Genomic DNA, 27,737 nt, shown 5'->3' with positions numbered 1-27,737 from the left:
AGAGAATTTCCGGAAAAGGCTGCTGACACGATTCAAGATCACAAATCACAATCACAATCACTCTCACTTTCTCTCCTCTCCTCTCCTCCTTGGCTATAAAATTTCAAAAGCAAACTATTGATAATGAAAACTCTTACAATCTCTCTCCTTATGGTTTGGAGTTTTCCTCTCTCCGGTTCTTTTCCTGCCATCCAAACAGTTCTTCTGGATTAGACAAAAAAAAAAAAAAAAAAAAAAAAACCAAAAAAAAGAAAAGAAAATCGAGAAAATCCTAGGGTTTCGATCGCCAAGATCTCCGTTTCAATCTTCTTAGGCGTCCGGCTTGGGCTCCTCCTGGATAAGAGCTTAAATTCTCATCAGGTAATGGAACCGATTTTACCGGAATTGGAAATTCCAATTCTGTTTTTGTTTTTTGTTCTTCTAAATTACAAGGGACTGTGAAATTGAATTTCTTCTTCCTCTACTTGATTGTGTGATAATTTAGATAGATTTATATTAGGTAGGTGTTTGGGCATTAGGTTATATTTTTGTCGAGGAAATTTAGTTTTAGGCTGGTATGGAAGTAGAAAGTAGCTAGAGTAGCTGATTGAAAATCGTATATGGCAATTAAATCAAGTTATAGCGTATTTTTTTGTCCCTCCCTAGTGAGAGGTGTTTGGGACTATGTGTGTGTGTGTGTGTGTGTGTGTGTGTGTGTGGAAGTAGAAAGTAGCTAAATTGAAAATTGTATACGGCAATTCTAGCGTTATAGCTCATTTTTTTTCCACCCCCTAACAAGGTGTTTGGGACTCTTTGAGAGAGAGAGAGAGAGAGAGAGGCATTCCGTGTGGAGGCCACCCTCAAGTTGCATTTCCTAATGTCATCTATCCTATCCATTATGGACAATTGATTCAAAATATGTAAAATCATCACTTTTAGGTAGGTGTCCCGTCAGGGTGCAACCTAGTGGTTGGAAGCTTGAGATGAGCTGTAAACTTAGACATCCTAGGTTCGATAGCCACTAGGAGCTCTCTTGGATTACCTAATACACAGTTTTGGTAGGTGGGGTCGTGTATCTATGGTTTACTCCATAGGGGTGGGTCCGAAGGGCCCTGCCTTGGTAAGGTTCCATGACATCATAAAAAGAAAAAAGAGGTGTCCCCTTTCTATGGTCCGAAAATTTTAGATTACCCACATTGCAATGCAATCAATATATGGTGTGTCTTGTAATCTTTGATACTTATTTTTTTTGGGTATCCGTTAGCTCTTGACTAACCATGTTATTCTTTGTTCTCTCTATCATTCATTAGGTAAACTTACCTTGATTTTTACTTGGGTTTGAAATTGTTACTTGAAGTGCTTCTTTTTCTCCAAAGAACCTATAACTAAACTTTCACAAAATCCTTGGGAATATCATCTGTGACATGCTTGTTGCATTTCTACTAGTTTGCTCAAGCAGTTTCGTGATTCCTTGGTTAGTTGGTTATCAACTTAGTCAAATGATATTGCAGACATGTTTTTTTGATAAGTGATGTTGCAGATATGTTAACTGTTATTTGTGCCAAGAACTATTGTTAAGAACAAGCAAATTATGTAATGCATGTTTGCTGGTCCTAAATTAGAATCTTCAGTCTCCCAAAACTATGCCCTCACTGAATTTTACATATGGTTAACATTATTGTCTGTTCAAAGGTTTTGGTTCCTTCAGAGCTTACTTTGAAATGGTACTGCAATGTAGCATCCTCTACGTGTAGTTGGCAGTGTTTGTGGTATATATACAGGGTCTACTTAATACATTGTTATTGTTGTACAGTATCTCTGCTAACTTTGATCATCTTCTTCTGTGTTGGCAGATATCAACAGCTGCCTTTCCATTAGGCTGCTTACTCAATTCCAAGTGAATAATTGTCAAATGAGAAAAATGTATGGGAATGTAGAGAATTTAATTTCTCCTCCAAATTTCTGAAACTGTTCTTCAATATATTTGTGTCTATGGTCCAACAGCCTTGTAGCTCAAATGGCACTAGGACTTTCCACGGAGATGTCCAAGGTTCAAATGGCCCCTCTTCCATAGTAACTATCCAAAAATGTATATAGAGTCCTTAATCAAGTATAGCCTTAAATGAATTCTTAATATTTTATTAAAAAATATTTTTATAAATTTTCTCACAATTCTCACATATTCAAATCAACTAAGCCTTAAATTCAATTAATTTGAGGCAGCATTATGAACCCTATTTAACTAAGGCCAACCACGCTTATTCATTTCTACCATTTATCTAATTATCCTGTCATTTCCATATTTAAAATATTCTTCTTTACTACTTTTACCCTTGTTTTATGCTTTGTCTACTTCTTTTCGCTCCATCATGTCTATTTTCATCTATTTTGATCCAAAATGGCAAAGAAGAAATGGACTGTCATGTCAGTTTCCTAAGATGGTTGCTTTTCAGTCCTACAGTGCACCTTTTAAACCTTTGAATTATGGTTGGAATTTGATGTATAATGAAAGGGCCTGGTGTATACCACTGGTCCAAAAATTAATAATAAATAGAAAAGGAAAGGCGAATCTGGATTTTGACATTTAGAATGACCGTTTGGGATGTATATATGTGTCCTGTGTAGTGTGATTTGCCTTGTATTTGTCCATAGCTAAAGTTAAGGGGTGACACTGGCTTCATAGTTGATATAAAATAATGTGTAATTTCGCAGAAAACATGTCTCAATTACGCTTTTAGTGTGTGCAGCTTTCATCCTTAATCCATTAAATGCTTCTACTCTGTCTCATGTTCTCTGAAATTTTTTATTACTCCTATTTTGGCTGCAGATTATGTTTTCTCAATTACATCTAATTTCTAGCTCTGGGGGCTAGGAGGAAGCCATCACAGTTGCTGATATTTGTTGATAGGGGGGGTTGATCTTAAGCCATGCCTTCTCTTCAACTCTTGCAATTAACAGAGCATGGTCGAAGTTTTCTTGCCTCAAGGAGGTATTTACTGCCTTCTATTTGTGTTTCTGCTGATAATGTGGATGGCTGGTTTCAACAATTCAATTCCATTATTGTTTCTTTTTTTTTGGGGTTTTATAGATATGGTTCTTGCAATTGTGCTGTCTTTTTATGGTCATGATTTTACCAAAATTTTATAATCTATTATTATTTTTGACAAAGTCCTGGCATTGTATAATTTAATTCAATATATGATTATATGAATTTAGATTTAATAGAAATTGATTGTTTAATGAGCGATGTGAAAACCTAATTAATTGACTAGTTGAAATTCATTAAAATCAAGATCCAGCAGAGACTATATTTACATGATATTGAATAATATGCAATAGATATCTTTTTTTTTTGATAGGTAAGAAGGAAAATATATTTTTGAAAAAGGAATAGCAGGAAAAATACATAGGGTTCATGATAGTGAACAAAGAGTAAAAAGAAACAAAAAATAACAAACAGTCATTAAACTATTCTAAGAGACAAAAGAAAATCCATAAGAGCGGAACAATCTAAGAGACCCCAACACCGAGACCAATCAAAGAGGGACCGTTGGCATAAATCTAACAACTGAGCTAGAGTTTTCCCAGTATCATCAAAAGAACGTCGATTATGTTCAGTCCGAATAGTCCACATTAGACAGTCTGGAACTAAATTTCAAATATCAGAATTATGTTTCCCAAGCCAATGATACCAACCAAATAATAAATCTGCAACTGAACTTGGCATGACCCAATCAATTCCAAACAACTGAAGCATATACATCAACAAAGAATGAGCTACCGAACAGAAAATCAGTAGGTGATCCACAAATTCCTCATTACAACAACACATACAACAACAATTTGCCAAAGTGCGATCACGAAGCATAAGGTTATCCAAAGTTAGAATTTGGTGCTGTCCACATAAAGAAAGCCACCCTTTTAGGAACCTTAACTTTCCAATGCCCTTCCAAGGGAAAGTAGAATGCGTTACATTTCAAATCTCCCACTTCCGTTTAGACGCCAACAAAGACTGTCACAACCTCCACCCCTAGGAATCTGAGTTTGGATGAAGTAAAGAAAGGAGAAAGAAGCTGCTAACTCCCAATCATTGAATCCCCTATAAAATCTTAAATTCCACACTATCATTTTCACCCACTAGAGGACTTAACACTTCAGAAATACAAGCTTTCTTATTGGCTGCACACACAAATAGCTGAGGATAAAGAGTAATATGCGATAGATATCTATGAGAGATTTTATTGTTCTGGGGGAGATAGGACAGATTGTCATTGTTTATAAATGTTAAAAATGTGTTAATAGAAATTGAGAATTAAACAGTTGAGAAGCATTTTTCTCTACATATTGGCATTACTTGCGAATCAAGATAATGTAAATAATGGCATTACTTGTTAATCAAGACAATGTAAATAATGATTTTACTTGTGAATTACGACAATGTAAATAACATCATTACTTGTGAATGAAGACAATGTAAATAATGACATAGTAAAGATTGCCTGTTGAGGCCTTTTGGTGTTCAAAGTTGAACTATAGAACAAAAATTCGACCTTTCTCATTGCAATTCTTTGACCTTCATACCTTGAGGAGTGGAAGCTAACTAGGAAACAGAACCAATGAAGCCTGACTTGGCGTTCGACAACATTCTTAGAGCATTAACTTTGGGAGTTTTATTTTTTGATAACATAGGAGAACTTCACTCAAATTAGTTGCATGTTGCAAACTATACCGTACAACAATTCTCATTTTTAATCAAACTCCTACGGGCAACTGACCCCACCCACTAGAACCAGTTACTGAGTAATCAAGGGGCTTTTTACCGTTGATGGGCTAAGCTTTTTATCCTCATGCTTAGGAGGCAATTAGCATTGGGAGTTTTAGAACTCCCAAAATGTCATTTTAGACTTCAAAAAAACAAAAAACAGCCCACATCCAGGTTCTCAAACTCTAAAAATTTTACCCACCAGCTACAGTAAACTTTTACACATCAGTAAACTCTATAGTTTACTGTAGCATCTCTTTTATTTTTCTCTCTTCTGCTGTACTCTCTCTCACTCAGACCTCACCTCTCTCTCTCTCTCTCTCTCTCTCATGCCTCTCACTTCTCTCTGGCAGACCAGGTTTGGTGGTTGTTGGATTGTGGTTTTGTGTGTGCTGGTGGTGGCTGTGGTTTTTGTGGCTGGTGATGACAGTGGCTGGTTGTGGCTGTGGGGTGGGGTTTTTGTGGATTGTTTGGTGGGTTGTGGGTTTTGGATGTGGTGGTGGAGGGTCGTTTTGGTGGGGCGGTGGCTGGTTGTGGGGGTGGATGGTTGAGTTTTTGTGGGTTGTGGGTTTTGTATGTGGTGGTGGTGGCAGTGGTTTTTGTGGCTGGTGGTGGCTGGCAATGGAGGTGGATGGTTGGGTTTTTGTGGCTTGTGTGGGTTTGCTGACTGAGAGGAAGAGAGAGAGTGAGAAATGAATAAATAAATGAATAGTGTTAGGTGTGATGTGAAAAATAAGAAATGGGATGTTGGGAGAGTTGTAAAATAGATAAAATAGGTTTTTAGAGTGTAAATTGAGTATTTTTTTAGAACTCCAAATGCTAATGCTCTTAGAAACTGAATCACTAATCTAATCTCTCTTTTTTTTTTTTCTGGTTGAAACAATCAAAGATTCTTTGTGGCTGGCAAGATAGGCCATTTGGAGCTGGAATTTTAGTGCATGTTCTCAGTGCTTGCTTTCTTCTTCTTCTTTTTTTGTTTGTTTTTTTTCAAATGGCACCTTCCCCCCTTGTAAGAGGGAAGGCGAACGGTGAGGTTGTGGGGTTCAAATCCTACCAGGTGCAACTTACTAAATGAAAATAAAAAACAATGTTCAAGCTTGTTTGCCTTGGCTAGACATAAAGTGGTTTCTGTTGCTTTGAATATTATATCGGAGGGAGGAGTGTGTTGTTGGAATCTTTATTTTATACAAGATTTTCATGATTGGAAGTTAGAGTTGGTTAATAAGTTTTTTGTTTTTTTTGGTTTTTTTTTGTATTTGTTTTCTACCTTCTTTATTCTAACTTTCAAGCTACCTACTGAACACTTTTGTTCCTTGAAATTTCAAATGAGTGCTATTGGATAGCGGCATTGGAGAAAGTGATAGTGTAAAATCCTTGTAAGAGGGGTTTGTGCTAGATTGGCATTTTAATGTGCAAGGAAAGTGGATAATCATTGGATCATCTTTTGCTTCATTGTTTTCTAGCAAGAGAACTCCGTGTGCTCGTCTTTTCTTTATTTGGGGTTAAATAGGGGATGCTTAAGACAGTGGTGGATTGTCTTGCTTGTTGGAGAAGGAAATGTGGTATGGCTATGAGGATTGAAATATGGAATGCTACTCTGTCATGTCTTATATGGATTATTTGGTGAAAAAGGAATAATTGAACTTTTGAAGGAGTAGAGCTCTCAATGATTTCGCTCAAATCACTATACCTAAGAACTCTATCTGCTTGAATGAAGAAATTAGCCAGCATCAAGTCTTCTTTTTCTGTAGAATTTGTTGATCCTATAAATTTTAGATTGTGATTCTTCTAGAGTTCTCATATACTTCCTACATACTAGAGTAATTTTGTCATTTCAAAAAATTGATATATTTTTTTAATGTGAACGGTCCATTCTTGAGTTTAAGTCTTTCTTTTTCCTTACTCTTCTTGAATGGTGTTTAGTTTTACTGACTTTTATCTTGTCTTTCCTTTCCTGTTTTGCTTGATCATTGTAATTTGGTTTCTTGTGGATGATGCCCATATAGTATATTTCTTGTGTACTTGGGCTGTTTTATTTTCTTAATGAAAGTTTTATGATACTTATCAAAAAAAAAGAAAAAAAGAAAAGAAAAAAAAAGAGATTTTAAAAAAAAAGCTCTCTTCAAAGCAATGTTGGTAAACAACTAAACATGAAGGGTATTTTCTTCAATTTTAAAGAACCATCAATAATGGTCAAAAGTCAAAACACTAACTCTCTATCTATTGAAGATACAAAATGTCTAAGCATAGATTCTTTTTGGTCAATTGAAGTTATGTTCATTGAAATAGGTCATTTTTCAAATTCCAATTCTATCTTAGCAACAATAATCTGTTCTAAGAAATTCTAACTTGTAAGTTTAATCTTAACCCGTCAATTATCAATTCTCAAGATTCAAATTTATTAGCACAAATAAGTCTTAAAACTTCCATTTTTTGAGTGAAATTCCCTACATAAATAATATATTGATATAGAGACTTGTGCATTGATATTTTGCCCAGGTTCATGGTATTTTGTATAGTTTATGTGGTTGCAAGGTGCCATTGTGATTACTACTAATGAAGAATTTATGGTCATTCAAAGTTTAAAGAGTTTAGGATATTGTGGATACACTGCCTTTTTTTGTAGGATTAATATGTTTTGCTTTTGGATATAATCTTTGAAATACAATAATAAAAACATCGAAGCCTTATTGTTTGTTCGGTATAGCTTATTTTGGTGAGCTGAAAATAACGTGGGGTTTGACTAATAAGCTGTTCCTAGGAAAAAGTGAGGCTTTAAAAAAGTTGTACCTAAGAGAATACGTTGGTTTAATTTATAAGATCAAAAGAACAATTGGAAATTACATATATAACTTGTAGGAGTTAGCAAATCGTCTATTAAAAAACTGCTTATAGAAAAGAAGAAGAAGAAGCTGGATACTTTATCAAAAAAAAGAAGATGAAGCTGGACATAATTTGATTTTAATCAGCCCTAGATATGTCATCCTTCAGTTTAATTGAGGGCACAATGTTGCACTTTTATTTTCTATGGCTTGAATACTTAAATTTCACATGGATAATGGATTTTTTTTATAAAATTTTTACAAGTAATAATAATTTTATTGAAAGGAAGGAGATACTTTATGCGCAGAGTGTGTACACAAAAGATTTCCAAAGAATATAAACTCCAATTTTCGCAAAGGAAGAGCAATCATCAACAAAATCTAAAATAGTTTGCAAACATCTAGAACCTCTTTGGGACTACTCAAACTATATTGTCAGAAAACTAGATTTCAATTCCAAAATAGTAGACTCATTATTATATGCTCAATTGTTACTCTCCTCCCATATAGCCCACATTAAACAATGAGGGGCAGAATTCCATGCAAAGGAGCTTCTATGTTTATAAAACCAACTTAACTCCCCTCCTTTTTTCCTTAAGACTCTTCCGGATTGGGTTACAGTGTTAGGCTTTTGTTCTTTTTCTTCAGTCCATGGTTTCATGGACTTTTGTACTTTATGCACTTGATTTGTTTTTGTCCCTGATGTATACTTCTTGTATACTCAGGTGACACCCTTCTTTTTAATATATTTTTATTACTTATCAAAAAAAAAAAGTTTATAAAACCAACCAGCTACACCAGCAGAAAAAGACCTTGGTCACTTTGGTATTCTTGAGTTATTTTCGTCTCTCTCTCTCTCTCTCTTTTTTATTTTTATCTTTTATTGATAAGTAATGAAGAAGTGTTATATTCTTTTCTCTGTCTAGAATAATGTGTCTAATCTGTTTTTGGACTGCTGTCTATTGTACAATCCATCATCAAAAGGCACATCTTATTATGGATATGCATTTTATTGCATTTTTTGTTTGTTTTGTTTTCTGTTTTAAATTTCAATTATTTTTTGTGAAGTTATATGCTCTGGTTTCCTTGTTCTTGGTCTAGTGAATTTTGTGTTTGCTTTAATTGAATATCATTGTGACAGAAAAGTCCCTTCTTCCTTACCATATATTTTTGTGTTCTACATACCATCATGTGTACAACCCCCTGCTTGACCCTTTATACAGACAATTATGATATTGTTCTTGTTCCACAGGAAAACTCTGCTACTTGCCACTGGTATCTTAGTTGCTGGAGGGACTGCTGTGTATGTGCAATCACGGTTTAGCTCTAAAAAGCCTGATTCTTTTCATCATTACAATGGGCTCAATAATGATAAAGAAAAACTGGAGAACGTGGTTAGTGATACTAGTAATGTGAAGAAAACTACACGGAAGAAAGGAGGATTGAAGTCACTAAAAGTCCTTGCTGCAATCTTACTGTCTGAGATGGGCAAGATGGGTATGAGGGACCTCTTAGCTTTAGTGGCCATTGTGGTAAGCCTCTTTTTTGTGCACATCTGAGGTGGAGAGTTTCAAATGCCTTTTGTTGTTATTTGCCAATTACTCTTTTTATAACTTTATCTTCCATTTAAATATTAGTGTGTATTACTTTGAGACATGAAAATCATGAAAATTCAAATAATTATGAGTCATGAAGAAAGAACCTTTCAATGGTATCATGCTTGAACCATTATATAGATGAGTGTAAATATGAAGTTTTAATATCTACTGTATAAGCTCTTGGCTGAAAGATACTATCATGAATGCTTCCACAAGTTCTGTAACCTTTAACATTTTGTAATGGCTCTACATTTGTTCCCTTGCAAGTATTTTGTCAGCTATCAGTATGTTTTCTATGATCTGTTTTGGACAGTGTCTCAAATGTACTCCATTATAGTTGGGGGGCTTGCTTTTGCATTTTTTGTCATTATGCCTTAACAAAAAAGAAAATTATAGCTGGTAGCTTTGGATCTACAAATCTTTTCCTTTCTTTGGCAAATGAATGTAGCTCTTGAATTGTGTATTGTTATTGCAATGAATAAAACCTGTGCTTTTTTGTAACACGTATTTATCAAAAGATATAATTAAAAATAAGAAAAATATGCAAAAAGAAAACATTTATACCATGATCATGTATAAAATATAAATTGTAATGATCATATTCTCGGGAAATTGTGTTCCAAATATTTATTCCTAATTACAACTCAGAAGGTTGTGGGGACAGGATTTTTTTTTTCTTTTTTTGACAAGTAAGAATAATTTATTAAAAGAATACTGCTTCATGCACAAAGTACACCAAGTGACCAAATTTTTTACAAAGAAATTATGTACAAAAGGACAACGACAAAATGGAATCTCGAGTCATAAAGCCCCTAGCACAAGACCAATCAAACAAAGTGCCTACAAAAGTGTCCAGAAGCTGATCCCCAGTACTCTCCAGGGTTGGGACTAAATATTATATCATGAAATGTCTCTTCATTTTTTTTCCTCTTTGCTCTGACTTTATTCCGCATCTGAAGTTCTGAGTTTGCTACTTTGGTCTAATGTTTTAGGACTCATATTTCTTTTCTCACTTTATTAAAGTTTCATTTTTCTCCTATTAAACCTTTTGGTGCTCCCTTCTTTAACTTCCTTTTTTGGTCATTTTTTTCCTATTAAACCTTGAGAGATCACTTGCCTCTTTTTCTTTTTTTTGGTTTTCTGTTTTGGGTAGAGGCATAAAAACCTTTAGACAATAAGGGTGTTGGGGAGAAAAAAGAGGAAAAGAAAACAGGACTACCTGTAAGAGACAATTGTATATGTTAATATACTACTTCTAAGGGAAGTTTGAACTTTTTATTTTTCCTTAATTTTTTTTTTTTAGTCCAAGCAAGAAGTTGTAAATCTTTTATAAAATAAAGTTAACATCTTTTAGTGATACTGAAGATAATTAGAGTATGTGGGTATTGTATTTATTCTCTTGCATTTTTTTTGTAGGTAAAGAATTTAAATTTGCTTAAAGAGCACCTGGGGTAACAAATTATGGTTATATAACGTAATTTCTCAGATTTGTTTCAGGCATACTTTCATGTGTACTATTATCCGTTATATGAGGTTAGAAGTTTATTAGTTTGTATCCCCCCTTCTCTGTTCTATTTTCTTTCCTTCACCCCCAACAAGGATCCTACTTTAGCTTGAAACAGATGCGATTGCTGGCCGGTTTCATTAGAGCCTCATCTGATTGGACAGTCCCATTTTTCTTAACAGTAGTTAAACATGTGGATTTCCAAGTATAAAGGGTCAATACTCTGTACTGTTCCCCTAGGAGGGTTGGCTTTGATATGATCATACCCTTCAGCATTTTTCCATGAAGAGGTGGTTCTTGAGACTTGAACCCATACACACTTGTGCTTGGCAGCCCAATACTACTAGAGTTAAAGCTAGAAGGGATTGCAGTTTGAATTCTAATTATAATTTTTTTTCTTTACTTGTGATAATTCAGATTCAAGCAAAGCAGTTACTCTCCAACATAGAAAGTAATATCATAGATATCTTAGCAGATGGATAATAGATAAAGATAAAATACAGGCTTGAAGGAATCACTCTCCAACAAGAAAGTATAAAATCATGTATATCTTAGCAGATGTATATGTAATGTCTTGTTAAAATAAATTTTGTTGATGGTTGTTACTATACTTATTTAAAGTGAAAAGACATAATCCCTTCTATGAGTGGTATGATGGGCTTTGAACTTGCAGCTGCTGTGTCACCAGTAGGCCCTAAAGAACCAAAAAAAGGTTTTATGTATCTTGTCTGTCTTAGTACCTAAGAAGGGGATAGAGAACTGCCAAATATTAAGCTATATGCATAAAATTAACTTATTTGAGAATATCAACTTTCCCCTTGTAAGGAATGGATTAAAAAAACCATGATTTAGATAGAAGAGTCATCTCTAAGTATATCATTGGAATGCGTTCTTTATTTTTGTGCTTTTTTAATGTGTTTATTTATTGTGTATAAGAATGCATATTTGTATGGTTTAAGGTCAGAAGTGAAGGTTTACGTATCTTGTCTGTCTTAATACCTAAGAAAAAGGGGAAAGAGAACTGCCAAATCTTAAGCTATATGCAAAAAAATTACTTATTTGAGAATATGAATTTTCTACTGATAAGGAATGGGCAAGTTTTTGTGACAAGGACATGAGTGGTCTTCTAGTCTTTCTGCTGATTACTACCTCTGCCACTGTTTTCAGGTTTTGCGAACTTCTTTGAGCAACAGGCTAGCGAAAGTGCAAGGATTTCTATTCCGTGCTGCTTTTCTTCGACGTGTACCATTATTTTTCCGGTTGATTTCAGAAAATATTTTATTATGTTTCCTTCTTTCAACCATGCATGCGACTTCAAAGTACATTACAGGAATCTTAAGTCTACGGTTCAGAAAAATTTTGACGAGACTTATCCATGCTCATTATTTTGAGGTACTTATGGTTGCCATTTTGGGTGCCAGATTGCTGCACTAGTTTTTTGCTTCCTTTTTTTCTTTTTTTTTTCCCTCCCTCTCTCTTATTTTTTTTTCTTTAATTTTTAATTTTTATTTTTAACGTCTTGTATACTTTCTTTATTAGGGTTGTCTATATGCTTTGCCAGAAATTTCAAAGAAAAAAAAATTAAAAAAAAATCCTCAGTGAGGCTTTGTTAGATATTGGTGACCAAGCTCAGAAGTTATTTTATATGTATTTGGCATTGGCCATTATTTGGAAATGTTTACAAGGAGCTTGTGATCTTTTAGCTTCCAAGGAAGCAAACTCTAGGGAGGGCTTATTTCACTCTAAAGATGGATTCAGTAATACTATTTGCTGAAGAGGTAACAAGTTAGATGGGTCTAGGTGATCTTTTCTGTTACTTGGATATCTTATATTTGTAGGCCAATCTGAAACTGCATTTTCTTGTGAGATCCTATGTTGGCTTACCTAAAAATTTGATTTTTTTGACCAAGATTAGGACCTTCTGTTGAGAGTAATTTGTGGAACATTTAGAGGGTCCTATGCCCCTTGTTCCTTTGACATCTTCTCAGTGGTTAAAATGATGTGAGCTAATATGATATAGTTACTGTTTCCATGCTTCTAATATATTCTGCATGCTTGGGCCTTGGCTCAGGTTATAAGGGGCTGGGTGGGTTCAATTTTAACTGATCAGAGAAAAAAAAAAGTATTTTTAAGATACCCCAAGAAGGCAAAATTCAAGGGTTTCCGTCTGAAGAGAGTTAAGGATTTTAGGTAAGTCTAAAGCGCATCTTCTTGTATGCTCAAGTTTGTAGGCAAATCTTAAGTGCTTGTTCTTGTAAGCTCCTTTGCTACTTTACAATAGTTTGTTAGGCATAGAGTGCATTTTGGGATGTGTGATCCAAACCTTCACCTTCTTCTTTTAACTTCAGATTTTGCAATTTGGGCTGATACATTCTGGTATAGCTATGTAAGTTTTGTAAATTTGGATTTACTTGATTTATGTAATTTTTGTATTTGATATGTACACCCCTGTATACTCCCTGTGTACTTGGGTGTCTTTTTTTTTTTATATCAATAAATCTTTATTACTTATCAAAAAAAAAAGTTTTGTACATTTGGATCTTATTTTGCATTTCTAAACCTTTTTTCTGTCTGATAATTTTGTTTTAAATAAAAAGGCCTGTTGTGATAACCTTTTCTCTGAATGCAATCTTAGATATAATATATATATATATATATATATATTCTTTGGTACCTTCGGTTCCTTTATGAGGAAGAGAGTTATTTAGTGTGCATATGGCTGATTTTCTCATAATCATCTTGTATTGCCCTTTTCGTTTGGTTTGTATTGCTTCTGCATCTTAATGTCCTGCTTTCATTCAAACATTTACAGTGCTCTCTCTTTAGTTAAGATCATGAAAATCTCATTTTTTTAACCATCTTTTCACTGTTGACACAAGAAAGAGCAGAATCTAATAATTGAGAAGTTGCCTAGTGAATGCGTGACGGTGTTTTACCTGGTACTAACAACGCATTCTTTTTGTTGTTTGTTAATTCTTTATTTTGGTTTCAGAATATGGCTTATTACAAAATATCACATGTTGATGGCCGAATAAGTAATCCTGAACAACGAATTGCCAGTGATGTACCGAGGTTCTGTTCAGAATTGAGTGAACTTGTACAGGAAGATCTAACAGCTGTAACTGATGGTCTGCTCTATACTTGGCGCCTGTGTTCTTATACCAGCCCCAAATATCTGTTCTGGATATTGGTAATTTTTTTTGTCAATCTCTGCCCTGATCTTTCATGTCTTTGATATGGTTCTTGATACTTTAGATGTTACAATACAGCTGCTTTCCTCACTATTTTCTGATAGCTTGTAGATTAATGTAATAATTGTTATAGCTTGCAACTTCAACCTCTTTTGTTGCTTTCCAGGCCTATGTAACAGGAGCAGGTGCCATGCTCAGAAATTTTTCTCCTGCTTTTGGGAAACTAATGTCCGAAGAGCAACAATTGGAAGGAGATTATCGGCAGCTGCATTCTCGGTTGAGGACCCATGCAGAAAGTATAGCATTTTATGGTGGAGAAAGCAGGGAGGAGTCTCATATTCAGCAGAAGTTTAAAAACTTGCTTAAGCATATGAGTCTTGTGCTTCACGATCATTGGTGGTTTGGGATGATTCAGGACTTTTTAGTGAAGTATCTTGGTGCTACAGTTGCTGTTATACTGATCATTGAGCCCTTCTTTTCTGGACATCTGAGACCTGATACTTCAACCATAGGGCGTGCAGAGATGTTAAGCAATTTAAGATATCATACAAGTGTCATAATTTCACTATTTCAGTCTCTTGGGACTCTTTCTATAAGTTCAAGACGTCTTAATCGTCTCAGGTATAATATGAGAATAAAATAGGTGTTTTGTAAGAATCAATATAAGCATCGTTTTAGAGAGGGAGAGAGAGGGATGGTGGCAATTAGGCATGTCCTATGCTGACTTTTGAATAATATTCTGACATATCATCTTTGTTTACAGTGGTTATGCTGACCGCATTCATGAATTAATGGCCATATCAAGAGAGCTAAGTGTGGGTAATGATAAATCTTCTCTGCAGCGAGATGGGAGCCCTAAATACATTAGTGAAGCTAATTACATTGAGTTTGCTGGTGTCAAGGTATGTGAAGTTCTTTGTATTGTCTACCTTGTGTTTGTACCATTTTTGTGTTTTTATGTTCTTATAGTAATAGTGTATTTTCAGATTGTTACCCCCTCTGGTAACGTTTTGGTGGATAAGTTGACTCTAAGGGTTGAATCAGGATCTAATCTTTTGATCACAGGTAGCCTTTTTAACTTAAGAGCATATTTATTTGGTGTTATTGCATTAATATTTTCTCTGCTATGTGCCTTCTTGCACTTTGAGCATTATTCTACATTGGTCTTCTTCCTCAGCATGCTTTTCACTTTTTTCAAGAAAAAGGAAAATTATGTGAGATCATAGTACTCTTTTTTGTTTTTTTAAACTTTGATTCTAAATGATGGTTAATGTTCTCAGTGCAACAGAGCACAGTATTCATTCATTACAAAGTGCTTAATTTGGTATGGTATTTAGTGTTGGTAGCTTATTGCAAGTAATGTTCAGTGTTTTAAATCTGTAGACCACACAGCTTGCTTGATGTGGTTCTGTTGAATACAGTGTTGGTGTGGCGGAAGTTGGGGGTTTTGTGGATGTGGTGAACTTATGATGCTCCCGGGAGTGATGGTGGACGGTGGACCCAAGGTAGCATCAATGTGCTATTCTCAGACGTTATAGTACACATGGGTTTAAGCTTTTGGGGTGGTGGTTTGGTTGAGTTGGTGCTGGAGGTGGCTATGGCTTTATGCTTTAAGATGCTAGAGTGGTGGTGGTGGAGGTATAGGCTAAGGTGGAGGTTTTATCGCACAAATCGAGAAATTGTCCAAATTTACTTATAAAAAAAAGAAGAGGTTTTAACTTAAGTCTAGATAAACTGGATATAAAATAAAATCATTTCAATTCTTAATTGGTTTTATTTTTGGTTCAGTTTATATCGGAACTGAACAACTATATGGTTTGTCAAAAATCCTTTACAAACTACTTCTTTATGGCAGAATCAGAAATTACAAAACAGACACCAAGGGGAAAAAACCAAGCAGCACATATGCAAATAAAATACAATTTAAGGGCATGGGTAGACAGGGTAGTTTAAGATTGTAATTCAAGAAAATTTAATTTTTAGAAGAATTGTACTTAGTACCTCATTTGTCAACATATGTAGGCATTGTTTGCAATGTGATGATAACCTTTATACTCAGCATCTTGACATAAAAACAGCTCGTACTCAGTATTTTATTTGTCAACCTATTTAACTGACAATTTGATGTTTTTTAAATGCAATATGTTGCTTTGTGATTTTAAATATATATAAAAATGCTTGTTTCAGTATGAATGGTGTATTTTTTTCTGAGATACCAGCTCAGTATGTCATCATGAAATATGGAATTTATTGATTATTTTCTGCTGAAGGTCCAAATGGTAGTGGGAAGAGCTCACTTTTCCGAGTTCTAGGAGGCCTTTGGCCTCTAGTATCTGGACACATTGTGAAACCTGGGGTTGGTTCTGATCTTAATAAGGAGATTTTCTATGTGCCACAACGACCGTACACAGCTGTAGGAACACTTAGGGATCAGTTAATTTATCCTCTTACTGCAGATCAAGAGGTTGAATCTCTCACTGATAGTGGGATGGTGGAGCTATTGAAAAATGTAAAGTTACTATTTTCTCTTTTCTCTCTTGTTCTTTTCTGACTATCACATGATTCACATTGATGCTTAAATGTTTTATTTCTATCGGTGTTTGATGAACATCCTTTGATACTCCTACTTCAATTGTGGGCGCGTGTGTGTTTTTTTTCAAGGTTGACCTTGAGTACCTATTAGACCGTTACCCACCTGAGAAAGAGATAAACTGGGGAGATGAACTGTCTCTGGGTGAGCAACAAAGATTGGGGATGGCTAGACTGTTTTACCATAAACCTAAATTTGCAATTCTTGATGAGTGCACAAGTGCTGTTACAACTGATATGGAGGAACGTTTTTGTGCTAAAGTTCGAGCAATGGGAACATCATGCATAACTATATCACATCGACCAGCACTAGTTGCATTTCATGATCTGGTGTTATCCTTGGATGGAGAAGGAGGCTGGAGGGTTCATGATAGAAGGTAGGATTTCTAAGTTTGCTAATTTGCAATATTTATGTTTGTTTATGTTAGGAATTAAGACTTTTGTTTATTAAACTTCCGTTATAACTGCAGGGAGGATTCTCCAGTCCTTACTGAAGCAGATAGCACTATGGTGAACCCTTTTGAGACAAACCGCCAAAGTGATGCAATGGCTGTTCAACGAGCATTTGCCTCGACTGTAAAGGTTAAAAAGATTTTCTCAAATCTTAGTTCCTGTTATGGCTAGCTTTCTTATATTGTACCGTTTTACTTTATACAACTCTGTGTTCAATGGTTTTTGTCCAGAATTCTGCATTTTCAAATTCGAAGGCAGAGTCATACATTACAGAGGTGATAGCAAGATCTCCCTCTGTGGATCAAACAGTTCAATTGCCTCTGTTTCCACAATTCCAAACAGCTCCGAGGGCATTGCCATTGAGAGTAGCTGCCATGTTTAAAATACTGGTGAATCTTTTTGGCTCGGTGATGATTTTTAAGTCAGTTTTATTATGCTATATTGTTGCCATAGTATAAATTCACCAGCATAGTGGGTAAAGGTTGTGTTTTGTAATTATGTTATTTTCTGATGTTTTAATTCTTGATTTGGATCCTCTGATGACAAGATGGCCCTTAGCATTCCAGTTTCTTCATCTTTTGAAACTTCTCAATATTTAATCCCAGTGGAAGTTTCATCCTTATGATTTTGCAAATTACAATGGTTAAGATATTCACATAATTGCCTGAAAATGTACTTGTTTGACAATTTCAATGGCTGTAGCTTTTGACTTTATTGCTTTGTTTTAACTTGTAGATGTTTTTTTTTGCAATCCACCATTTTATATTGGGAGTCCTGGTGGTTTTTTTTATTTTATTTTTTTATAATTTTTAATTTTTAGAAAATTATGATAATTCTGTGACATTGTTGGCTGCCCCCCCCCCCCCCCCCAAAAAAAAAAAAACAGAAAAAAGACTAAGGAAAAGAAAAAAAAGATTAGAAAGAGATGTGCTGACAATGGAACCCAACACTTGGTCTAATAAATTGATTTCTTAGTCATAAACAGGGTATCTTAGGTCCTTCGCAGCTGTGGGTGGTTTTTGGTTGTATTGGGTCAATGGACTTGGGGTGAAATTTGTGATTGGGTTTGTTCCAGCCATGGGTGGTTGGTTGCCGGTGAATGGTTTTGACTATTTTTTTTAAAATCTTTAAAATCTTTTTTTAGAACATTTTTAAAAAACAACTACCAATCATGCCCTTAAGTTTACAAATAACAGTTTTTGTTGTCAGTATATCATGATACGAACAGCAAAGTTCATAATTTCTACCCTAAAATTTATATGTGAAATCATCATTTTTCCCAGTTACTTCCAATATATTTCTTTCCTCGAGCTTAGTAATCTTGATCTTTGTTGGGTTGTTGAATGCTTCTAACAGAGATTATTTTAAAGTGGTTCTTGCTACAGCATCATTTTTTCATGGAATTTTTTTGGATCCACAACTACGAGTTTCTTAGAAATGTTTTTATTGACCTCTAAACTAGTTGTTTTCCAGGTACCAACTTTACTTGATAGACAAGGAGCACAATTGCTTGCAGTTGCTTTTCTTGTTGTATCAAGAACATGGATCTCAGATCGTATTGCCTCACTGAATGGTATTTTCGTTTCCCTTTTGTAAGCATTTTATGATCATAGGGATAATGTTTCTCATTGAAGTGCATTATTTCTCAGGAACCACTGTGAAGTTTGTTTTGGAGCAGGATAAGGCATCCTTTCTTCGGTTAATTGGTGTTAGTGTTCTTCAAAGTGCTGCATCTTCTTTCGTTGCACCTTCTTTAAGGTAATTTCTTGCTGCATCTTCTTTTATTGCACCTTCTTCAAAGTGTGGTGCCTTTGACAATATTGGAATGCTAGAAGTTTTGATGGTTGTGAATGGTCTATCCTTGATGTTAAAACCTTCTTCCTTTGTACCTTGTTAGATTGGCATATTGCTTTTCATCCTTCTCCTTGTTTTTCTCATTTAGATTTGGTTGAGCTTTGTAGTTTGAGAGCTTTTTGTAATTCTCCCTGAGTACACCCCCAGTGTACTTTTTTTTTTGGAGAAGGTCCCCCAGTGTACTTAGTTTTGTTTTTATTAATAAATTTTTTTTTTATCAAAAAAAAAAAAAAAAGAAAGAAAGAAGAATTTTTTTAAAACTCAAGACATTAACCAGTTTGATTTTTGGCTACTGAAAATCACATTTTATATAAAAAATTTTGCTAAAAATGGAGTGTTAGCAGTTAAATCCATATACTGTTTACTTTGTTCCTCAGGGAAGAAAGTTGTGTAATATTCCATCTGTGGTAATTTTCTTGAGTAGGTTGCTGGTAGTTGTTCTTTCTGTACTTAATGCTCTTGTACAGCTGATTTTGTATGATTACCTGTATTAGATTGTTTACGGTGTGGTGAAGAGAAAATTAAGACAATTTATTACCACTCATTTAATAATGGTCTAATTCTGTTTTGTTTTATAGGCACTTGACAGCCAGGCTGGCCCTTGGTTGGAGGATCCGTTTGACCCAACACTTACTGAAGAACTATTTGAGAAATAATGCATTTTATAAGGTACTTATGTCTGAAGTGCACAGTTGATTATTTTGGCATGTCTATCATGTGTGAACCCCCTAAGCATGCTTGGTAGACAATCCTCAGACGCAGCGCATTAAATTAAAGCTTTTTGTTTGCTTATGGTTTGCATTAACTGACACTGCTATGATTCAAAATTAAGTATTATTTCGTTTCAAATGATTCAGAAAAAGATTTTTGTTTTGGGAATTGTGCACTGCATATCAAAATCTAAGTAGTTTCAATTTTTGGGTCAGTGACCAACTTATTAAAAGTTTATATTATTTTGGTATTTGTATTAACTGTCAGTGTTATGATTTTTTAATTTTATTTATGAAAAAATAGTCTTAAAATTTATGCTTCATGGTCAAAATATATGATTTTGTTCTTTTGGATTGGTGTTTGTTTCATTAAAAGCTATTTGCTTGATTTTTAAGCTCATTAGTGAGACATCCAGGAGTAATGCCAAATTCACGTGAAACGCCTGTCTTTGTAGGTCTTTAACATGGCAAGCAAAAGTATTGATGCAGATCAGAGATTAACTCATGATCTGGAAAAGTTGACAACTGATTTGTCAGGACTGGTTACTGGAATGGTAAAGCCATCTGTGGACATTGTCTGGTGAGTATTTTATTCAATTTAGTTATCATAGTGGCAGGAGTTGGTGCCAGTAGTACTGATATGAGGTCCAGCTAGTACTTCCTCTTTTGTGATTTTGATTGATACATTATTACATGTTGCTCTTATTGTCAAGGTTTACCTGGAGAATGAAGCTGTTAACAGGTCATAGGGGAGTTGCCATACTGTATGCTTATATGTTACTGGGTCTGGGTTTTCTAAGAACTTTTACTCCTGAATTTGGTGATTTGGCAAGTCAAGAACAACAACTTGAAGGAACCTTTAGGTAACTTCTTTTTTGTTTCAGCTTCCTGCTTTGCTAATGCTTAGCTATTTGCTTTAAACCTTAACCTCACCTTTTATCATGCATAAATAGGTTCATGCATGAAAGACTGCGTACCCATGCTGAGTCTGTTGCTTTCTTTGGGGGTGGTGCTCGAGAAAAAGCTGTAAGTTACCTGAACTTCACAGTATGTTTTGTGTATGGATGTTAAGTTGTTTTTCTGTGATTATGGATGTTGGTATTGCTTGATGGTCTGGACCTTGATCTTTGAACATAGATGTAGGGTTTGGATTTTCACCTGATTGTTGGTGTCACTCATTGTCCTAATTGTCAAAGACTAGTGTAAACCAGTGAAAAAAGTGACTAGTTTATATGATAATTTCTAAAAGGGGATTGATACATAAGAATTGGGTGTAGAATGCACTGGTATAGGACACTTGAATATGCCATGTTGTTTATCAAGCCATCTTAAAATTTCAATTTCCCTGTATAAAAAAAGGCTTTTGTTAGATGAATACATTCTATTGAAGTTGAACTTGTCTTTTTAGGTGATGTTTTCAATTCAAATGATGTTTCTTGTTAGTGATATTAAAATAACATCTCCTTTTTGGTAAATGCTATGGTGACCTATCACTGAAAAAATAAAGATCTGAATAATGTAGTGATTCTACTGTCTCTGTCTTAAAGCATCTATTTAGTTACTTCAGCTTGTCTGGTAATCACCTTAGGTTAAAATGAGAAGCTTAAAGTTTTCATTGATGTGTTAGCAATCATAAATATCTGAACTTTCATTTACAGATTGGTGACAATTTGGGTCAGATTTATCTTCTGAATAAGTGAAAAACGGTTAATGGATTGTTAATGAAATGTTTCCCCCCCTGTTTTTGGTGATACCTGGATGTCTAGCATGTATTCAATTAAGAGGTTGAATGACTTGTTGAAATCTGGACTCAACAAGAAAAGAAAATTGTTGTTGTAGGTTAGGTGTCTTTAAGGATCATCAGTCGAACATTGTAGAACTCCTTGAATATGTACTTTTGGCCATACTAATGTCTACATAGCTTTTATTCTTCTACTCTTGAATTTTATTTTGATAAATGCTTCTGCCTTCGAGTATCGATTTGAAGCTTATCAAAATTGATTCTATTTGAGGCAAGGATATTTGTGTTGCTTAATATCCTTACATTTACACTTTTATAGTTCTTCCTATCTATTCCTTTATCATATGCTCATTGCACTCCTTGTAGTAGCTGGCAACTTTTAAAACTTGTCCGCTACTTCTCAAGGATGTTTTGTTGTCTGCTACTTCTCAAGGATGTGAAAAAAACTTGTCCGCTACTTCTCAAGGATGTTTTGCTGTCTGCTACTTCTCAAGGATGTGAAAACAATAGATACAACTGAACCACAATGCTATTAGACATTGTGTTTTGTATTTTTTTTTTTTGGGAAGGAACTTGTCTTTAACTTGTTTTGTATGCAGCATGGTTAACTCTAGCCAAAAAAGTTTGTATGAGATGCGGTCTTTAACATTATGTTTCACATCGTTAGTATACCTATTAATTTCTTAATTTATATGCTCCTAATACTAAGCAGATGATTGAGTCAAGATTCCGGGAGCTTCTCAATCACTCCACGTCTCTTTTGAAGAAGAAATGGCTGTTTGGTATACTTGATGATTTTACCACAAAGCAACTCCCACATAATGTGACTTGGGGGTTGAGCTTGTTATATGCTATGGAACACAAGGGTGACCGAGCATTAGTTTCCACTCAAGGTATGATTAGCATAACAATACTTTCATGACACTTTTAATAATTACTCTCTCTTATATGGTGATATTTTCTCCAGGTGAGCTGGCACATGCATTGCGGTTCTTAGCTTCTGTTGTATCTCAGAGCTTTTTAGCCTTTGGCGACATTCTTGAATTGCATAAGAAAATCATTGAGCTCTCTGGTGGCATTAACCGAATTTTTGAACTTGAAGAGCTTCTAGATGCTGCACAGTCCAGTATGTCTTTCTTTGTTCCTTTAAGACTTCAACTAATATTTGTCTGGTCAATCTGTACTTTTTAGTCTCTTACATATGCAGTAGTTTCTAATTTTCGTCTCTGAAATTTTTAATCATGAGCTGCTACCAGGCTCTCTTGGCGGTTTAGCCTATTTTTATTGAGCTTTTTAAAAAAGTATAGTCCAACTTTCTCAGTTTCTTGTGATGACTGGGAGAGGCAAATGATGTAAAACGGAAAAAACAAAAATGATGATGAGATTTTGGATGCAACTGAGTTTTAACTGCTTAGTACAGAGTTCGATCCTTTGTTTCTTGGAGACTGTGTTGTTTGCTAGGGAATAAAATTTTTATTTTACTTTGGGTTGGATAAATGTCAGGTTGTTTGTACCTCCTTGACTTGTACCAGCTATGTTTATTTGAATTAAAAAAGAAGGGGAGTTTTGGATTTTTTATGTTTTGACATCTGTATGTTGCTTGTTGAATTATTTTCCATTTCAGTCAAGCATAAGGTTAGTACAGGTTGATCTTTCCCACATTTTGGGTGTCAATTCAATCCACTGCCCTTGGTTGAGGATTTTTCAGTTATCCTTTTGATCTAGAATATAGATCTAGTGAATATCTGTTCTTTCTTCAACCAGCCACTGGATCTAGTTTCCATTGTTTTTCCTTTGATTTTGGCTAAATGATGCAGGACTGCAAGGGTAGCAAATAGAAATAATAGGAAAGAAAGAAGAACCTGACAGATCCTAAACTTCACTACCTAGAATAACTGAAACCCTTAGAATTTATCACCAAAAGGTGCTTGGAATCAACACCAAGCTTGAGAGAGAAACTCTCTATTCTGTATTATTCATCAAATTCGACATAACAATATTGTTACTCTAAAGCATATTAAAGGGGTAGCAGATTATATCAAATAAGGGGAATCAATTCATAATTAGATGGCAATCAAATATTAAAAACCTCAAAATAAAATTTATATCAACACAAATCCCATATCTGGACCAATGGAATCAATTGGCATTAATGTAGTGTCCACACTAATTCTTTTGGGGTGAGAGAAACTTGACCTTGTCAAGTACAACTCATGGAGGCACAAGATGGGTAACAGATGTAGGACTAAATGGGGCTTAAGGATGGATCGGGTTTGGGTTTTTAATGGGTTGAGTTGGGTTTAAGGGCCTTTTTTTGTCATTTTTTTAATGGGTTGGGTTGGGTAAAAGTTCTTTTTTTTTTTTTTTTTTTTTTTTTTTTTTTTTTTTTGTTGGGGGGGTGTGGGGTCATTGAAGGTTTGGAATTTTTTTTTTGAATAGGTTGAGTTGGGTGAAGTCTTGGGTTTATGTAAGTTAGGTTGGGTCAGTTGCAAACTTGGGGCTTTTGAAGATTCGGGTCAAATGCAAGTCTGAGTCAGGTTTTACTTAGTGACAGTGGTTATGGCTTTGGTAACAACAGTGTGGCGGCAGTGAAGGATTTTGGTGGTCTGATTTGACAATGCATGAACCAAAGTATGCTTTGATACCAAATTTGGTGCATGACAGGGAGGGTAGCAAATAAAAATAACAGGAAAGAAAGTACATGACAAATTCTTCGCTTTAACACCTAGAATCTGCCTGTAGGCTTCATCATCTAAAGGTGCTTGGAATATCCACCAAGCGAGAGAGAGAATCTCTATTCCTATTATTCATAAAGTCAATCTAACAATAATATTTACTCTGTGGCCTATAAATAGGGCATTGGCTTATATAAAATAAAGGAGATAAAATCTTAATTAAGATAACATACAATTCCCTTAAAACCCTCAAAATAAGATTCATATCAATTCATTCCATAATCTGGACCAATGGAATCAATTGACATTATTCTCGTGTCCGCATCATTCAGCTGGTATAGAGCCCCTTAGTTTGTTTGTGGAACCATACTAGCGCTTGTTATTGGGGAGATATTGAGGAAGAGACTACTTGATGGGAAGCTGATATATGGTTTATTGGAATGTGATCATTCTTCTCTTTTCTATCAGTTGCAACATGAAGAACATGCCTTGGTTTATTGGTAAAAAAAGAAAAAAGAAGAAGTGAGCTATACTATTTATTACTGAAGGAGAGCTCTCAAGTAACTAAATCCAAGTGGCAGAGGATGAGATTTAGGGGTATAAACTGCAGAGTTATTATGCTTTCCTTTTCCTCTATAATTATCTTTAGATTGCTGGGACAGTTGGACGATGATGACACAGTTTTGAGTTTATTTATTCTTGTGTCATTTGGGAAGCATGTCTGTTTTATCGGTATAGATGTGGATTACAGCATGTTGAAACTTTTTGGAAAGGCTAAAAAATGTTGTTAAAAGGGATCAGGGAGAAAATAAATCTCTCTTATCATAGTGACGTTAGTTTCTGAGCTCGCCATATCAAACTTTGGAACTTAGGTGTAGTTTTATTTTGTCTTCGTTTGTTTGATTGTAATGTGTACCATGTCACAATGCTTTTCTTCAAATATATTGATGAGTTGAACTGGCTTTTTTGCCTGTATATATTGCTATGTAAATTATGGTTAATCACAATTATTCTTGCTTGATGATTGTTTGAATTGGTTCATCGGAAGTTATATGTTTGTGCTAATATATTAGCTGGCCTTGCAGCGGATTCTATGTTTGATAGTAAGTCACTATCTAAGAGGAGAGATCTTTACTCTGAAGAAGCCATTTCCTTCTCTGAGGTGGATATCATTACCCCGGCACACAAAATGTTGGCTAGGCAGTTGACATGTGACATAAGACCAGGGGAAAGCCTGCTTGTAACTGGTTAGTGAAGTAAGTTTCTATATTTATCCGGTTATGCAAATTTGATTCTGACAACAATGCAATATTTTAAGGTCCAAATGGGAGTGGGAAAAGTTCAGTCTTTAGAGTCCTTGGAGGTCTGTGGCCTGTCGTTAGCGGAAGACTTGCTAAACCAAACCAGAATATTGCTGAAGAGGCTGGATCTGGTTGTGGTGTCTTCTATGTTCCTCAGCGACCTTATACATGCTTAGGAACGCTGAGGGATCAAATTATATATCCTCTCTCCTCTGAGGAAGCAGAGTTGAAGGCGCTGAAGTTGTATGGAAAAGGTGAATTTCTTGATTAGATCAGAATACCTATGCTATACACTCTACTTTCCATCCTACTGTATCATATCTAGATTCTAGATATGGTTAGCAAGTCATCTTTTTCTCATGTTGAAATGTATGAGACATTTTGCTTATGTTTCTATTTTCAGGCTGAAATACTGTTGAACCTCAGAAGTAGAACTTATACTTCAATTGGTGAAACATTTATGGTGGTAGTAGTAGTAAAAAGTCTTTCCTTCACCCTTTTTTCCTTGCTTTTTTCCCAGCCTTCTTGAAATTGTCCCTTCACACTGTGTTTAACCAAGGATCAGCCAGAGTTTATGTTTTCCTGGGGATGCACATTTGGGCATCCCAAAGCTAGAGTATGTCAGCATCTCTAGTTTGTTTTCTTGTTTTTTTCTTTTTTGGGGATAAGTAACATCTCTAGTTCTTGACATTAACATATTAGCATGTGTGCTGAATTTGGAGACATCTAGACAATATTTAGTGTCTGTTTAGGAACAGTTTATTTAGCTTTTTGCTGAAAACTATTTGCTGGAAGTGTGCTAAAGTATACTTGTACCTTGAGAAAATGCAGAAAAAGTAAGGTTTTAAAAAGTTGTACATAAAAGCTAAAAACTAAAAGCTGGAGCTAATAAGCTGATGCCAAACAGACATTTAAAGTTGAAACATTTGAATTGGATCCTATTGCTTGACTTTGCCATGGTTTCCCACCAAACACCATCATGGTCCATTATCATGAGCTTTTAGTAAGAAGCTACAGCTTCATGGGTGATTTTGATAGTATGTAAAGTCTCTCCTCTCTATGTCAAGAAATTCAAAGAAAATGCTATGAAGTCAACTTTTTATCAAATATATGTTTGCACCAATTACTTTGCTTTTAATACATTCTTCTAGCCATTGTTTAAGGAGAAGTATCATTAATATATTTCTTTGTAATTGTGGAAATGTAGGTCAAAAAACTGCTGACACCAAAAACATCCTTGATTCACGATTGAAAACTATTTTGGAGAATGTTCGATTAAATTATCTTTTGGAAAGAGAGGAAGCCGGTTGGGATGCTAATGTGAATTGGCAAGATATTCTTTCTCTTGGGGAACAGCAGAGATTGGGCATGGTGAGCCAAATTAATACAAGTCACTTGTTTAAAAAAATGCTATAAAGAATGTAGTGACAAATTTCTTTATAACTTCAATACGATATTTCTGTTGTACCAGGCACGCTTATTCTTTCACAAGCCTAAATTTGGCATCCTTGACGAGTGTACCAAGTATGTTATGGAAGTACTCATCTTTTTCCTTCTCAAAGGAGATGGTTTGCCGGTTATCTGATTTCTTGGTTTTATGTTTATCTTTTCTATAATTGCAGTGCAACAAGTGTTGATGTCGAAGAACACCTTTATAGGATTGCAAAGGATTTAGGAATCACAGTTGTTACCTCCTCACAAGTAAGTATTTGGAGTATGTTGTACTTTAGAGGCACTCTGTATTGATTACCCCTACCATTTCCCTGCATGCACAGATTTTATATAGAATAACATAAATTTAAAGTTTGGTTATGTGCATAAAATAATAAAAGTATTAAAACCCTTATATAGAAATATCATAATGCAGTGTGATTTGAGTACCTTCCTAAACCATGGTTCCCATTTGTAAATTATAAAATTTATCCATTCCCCCCCCCCCCCCCCTCTCTCTCTCTCTTTCCCTTCCCTTTGCATTATGTTTATCTGTTGCTTTTGTCTATTGGCAGCGACCAGCACTTATACCATTCCATGCCATCGAATTACGGCTAATTGATGGGGAGGGAAACTGGGAACTTAGTTTAATCAAGCAATGAAGTCAACTCTGCTAGCATCTGCAATGACTTCCCTTTTTCACCGTGTAAGATGATAATAACGCTTACACTTTGCGGTGGGAAAAAGCCATATTTGGCTTTGCTAATAGAAGAAATTGATTTTTTTTACATATACCATGAATTATTGTGCTATATACTTCAGGTGGGGCTAAGTCAGATGCTAATCAAATCAGTCCGAGTGCAGAAACGATTATACAAATGGATAATAAGATTGGAGCGTACAAGCGTGTCACAATAGCTTAAGTAGCATAAAGTAAAATCCTTTCTGTAAAGTTTTCTTCCATTTTTTCCCCCTTTTTATTAGCCATTTGATCAGTCATATCATATGTTGTAAGAATTCTAAATCTATTACATTTATTAGCCCCCCATCAATAAAAATGCCAGAAGAAAAGGTTATTTTGATCTCATTCTGCATTTTATTTTCTTTAATCCCAAAGAAGTGCCTTC

General features: G+C 35.0%; 1 protein-coding gene across 4 annotated transcripts; it reads left to right on the top strand.

Moving 5' to 3' along the window:
• On the top strand, nt 1-27,697 carry LOC115995423 (ABC transporter D family member 1). 4 transcript variants are annotated; one of them, XM_031119981.1, is made up of 28 exons: nt 1-360; nt 1,833-1,902; nt 2,807-2,968; nt 8,816-9,095; nt 11,833-12,057; nt 13,658-13,855; nt 14,023-14,477; nt 14,620-14,758; nt 14,843-14,921; nt 16,127-16,365; nt 16,518-16,822; nt 16,916-17,027; nt 17,129-17,287; nt 18,372-18,471; nt 18,548-18,656; nt 19,331-19,421; nt 19,918-20,042; nt 20,176-20,325; nt 20,416-20,488; nt 21,916-22,096; nt 22,171-22,329; nt 24,964-25,125; nt 25,197-25,433; nt 26,387-26,550; nt 26,651-26,703; nt 26,802-26,880; nt 27,186-27,316; nt 27,433-27,697. In XM_031119981.1, exons 3-27 carry the CDS (start codon nt 2,907-2,909, stop codon nt 27,270-27,272), a joined length of 4,023 nt encoding a protein of 1,340 aa, XP_030975841.1. In that variant the 5' UTR covers nt 1-360; nt 1,833-1,902; nt 2,807-2,906; the 3' UTR covers nt 27,273-27,316; nt 27,433-27,697. The 4 variants fall into 4 exon arrangements, with proteins under 4 accessions (XP_030975841.1, XP_030975842.1, XP_030975839.1 ...); XM_031119982.1 differs by lacking the exon at nt 1,833-1,902; XM_031119979.1 differs by having other exon boundaries at nt 27,186-27,697.
• The last annotated feature ends 40 nt before the right edge of the window (nt 27,698-27,737 follow it).

This window comes from Quercus lobata, chromosome 6, assembly GCF_001633185.2.
Source record: "Quercus lobata isolate SW786 chromosome 6, ValleyOak3.0 Primary Assembly, whole genome shotgun sequence".
Lineage (NCBI taxonomy): Eukaryota > Viridiplantae > Streptophyta > Magnoliopsida > Fagales > Fagaceae > Quercus > Quercus lobata.
This window is presented reverse-complemented; position numbering and strand designations above follow the sequence as displayed.

Excerpts from the sequence above, each read along its gene's own strand:
- LOC115995423 (XM_031119982.1), top strand. The coding sequence starts at position 2,907 with ATGCCTTCTCTTCAACTCTTGCAATTAACAGAGCATGGTCGAAGTTTT. Across the intron at positions 14,759-14,842 it reads TTGAGTTTGCTGGTGTCAAG|ATTGTTACCCCCTCTGGTAA; the intron begins GTATGTGAAGTT and ends GTGTATTTTCAG. Across the intron at positions 26,704-26,801 it reads ATCCTTGACGAGTGTACCAA|TGCAACAAGTGTTGATGTCG; the intron begins GTATGTTATGGA and ends CTATAATTGCAG.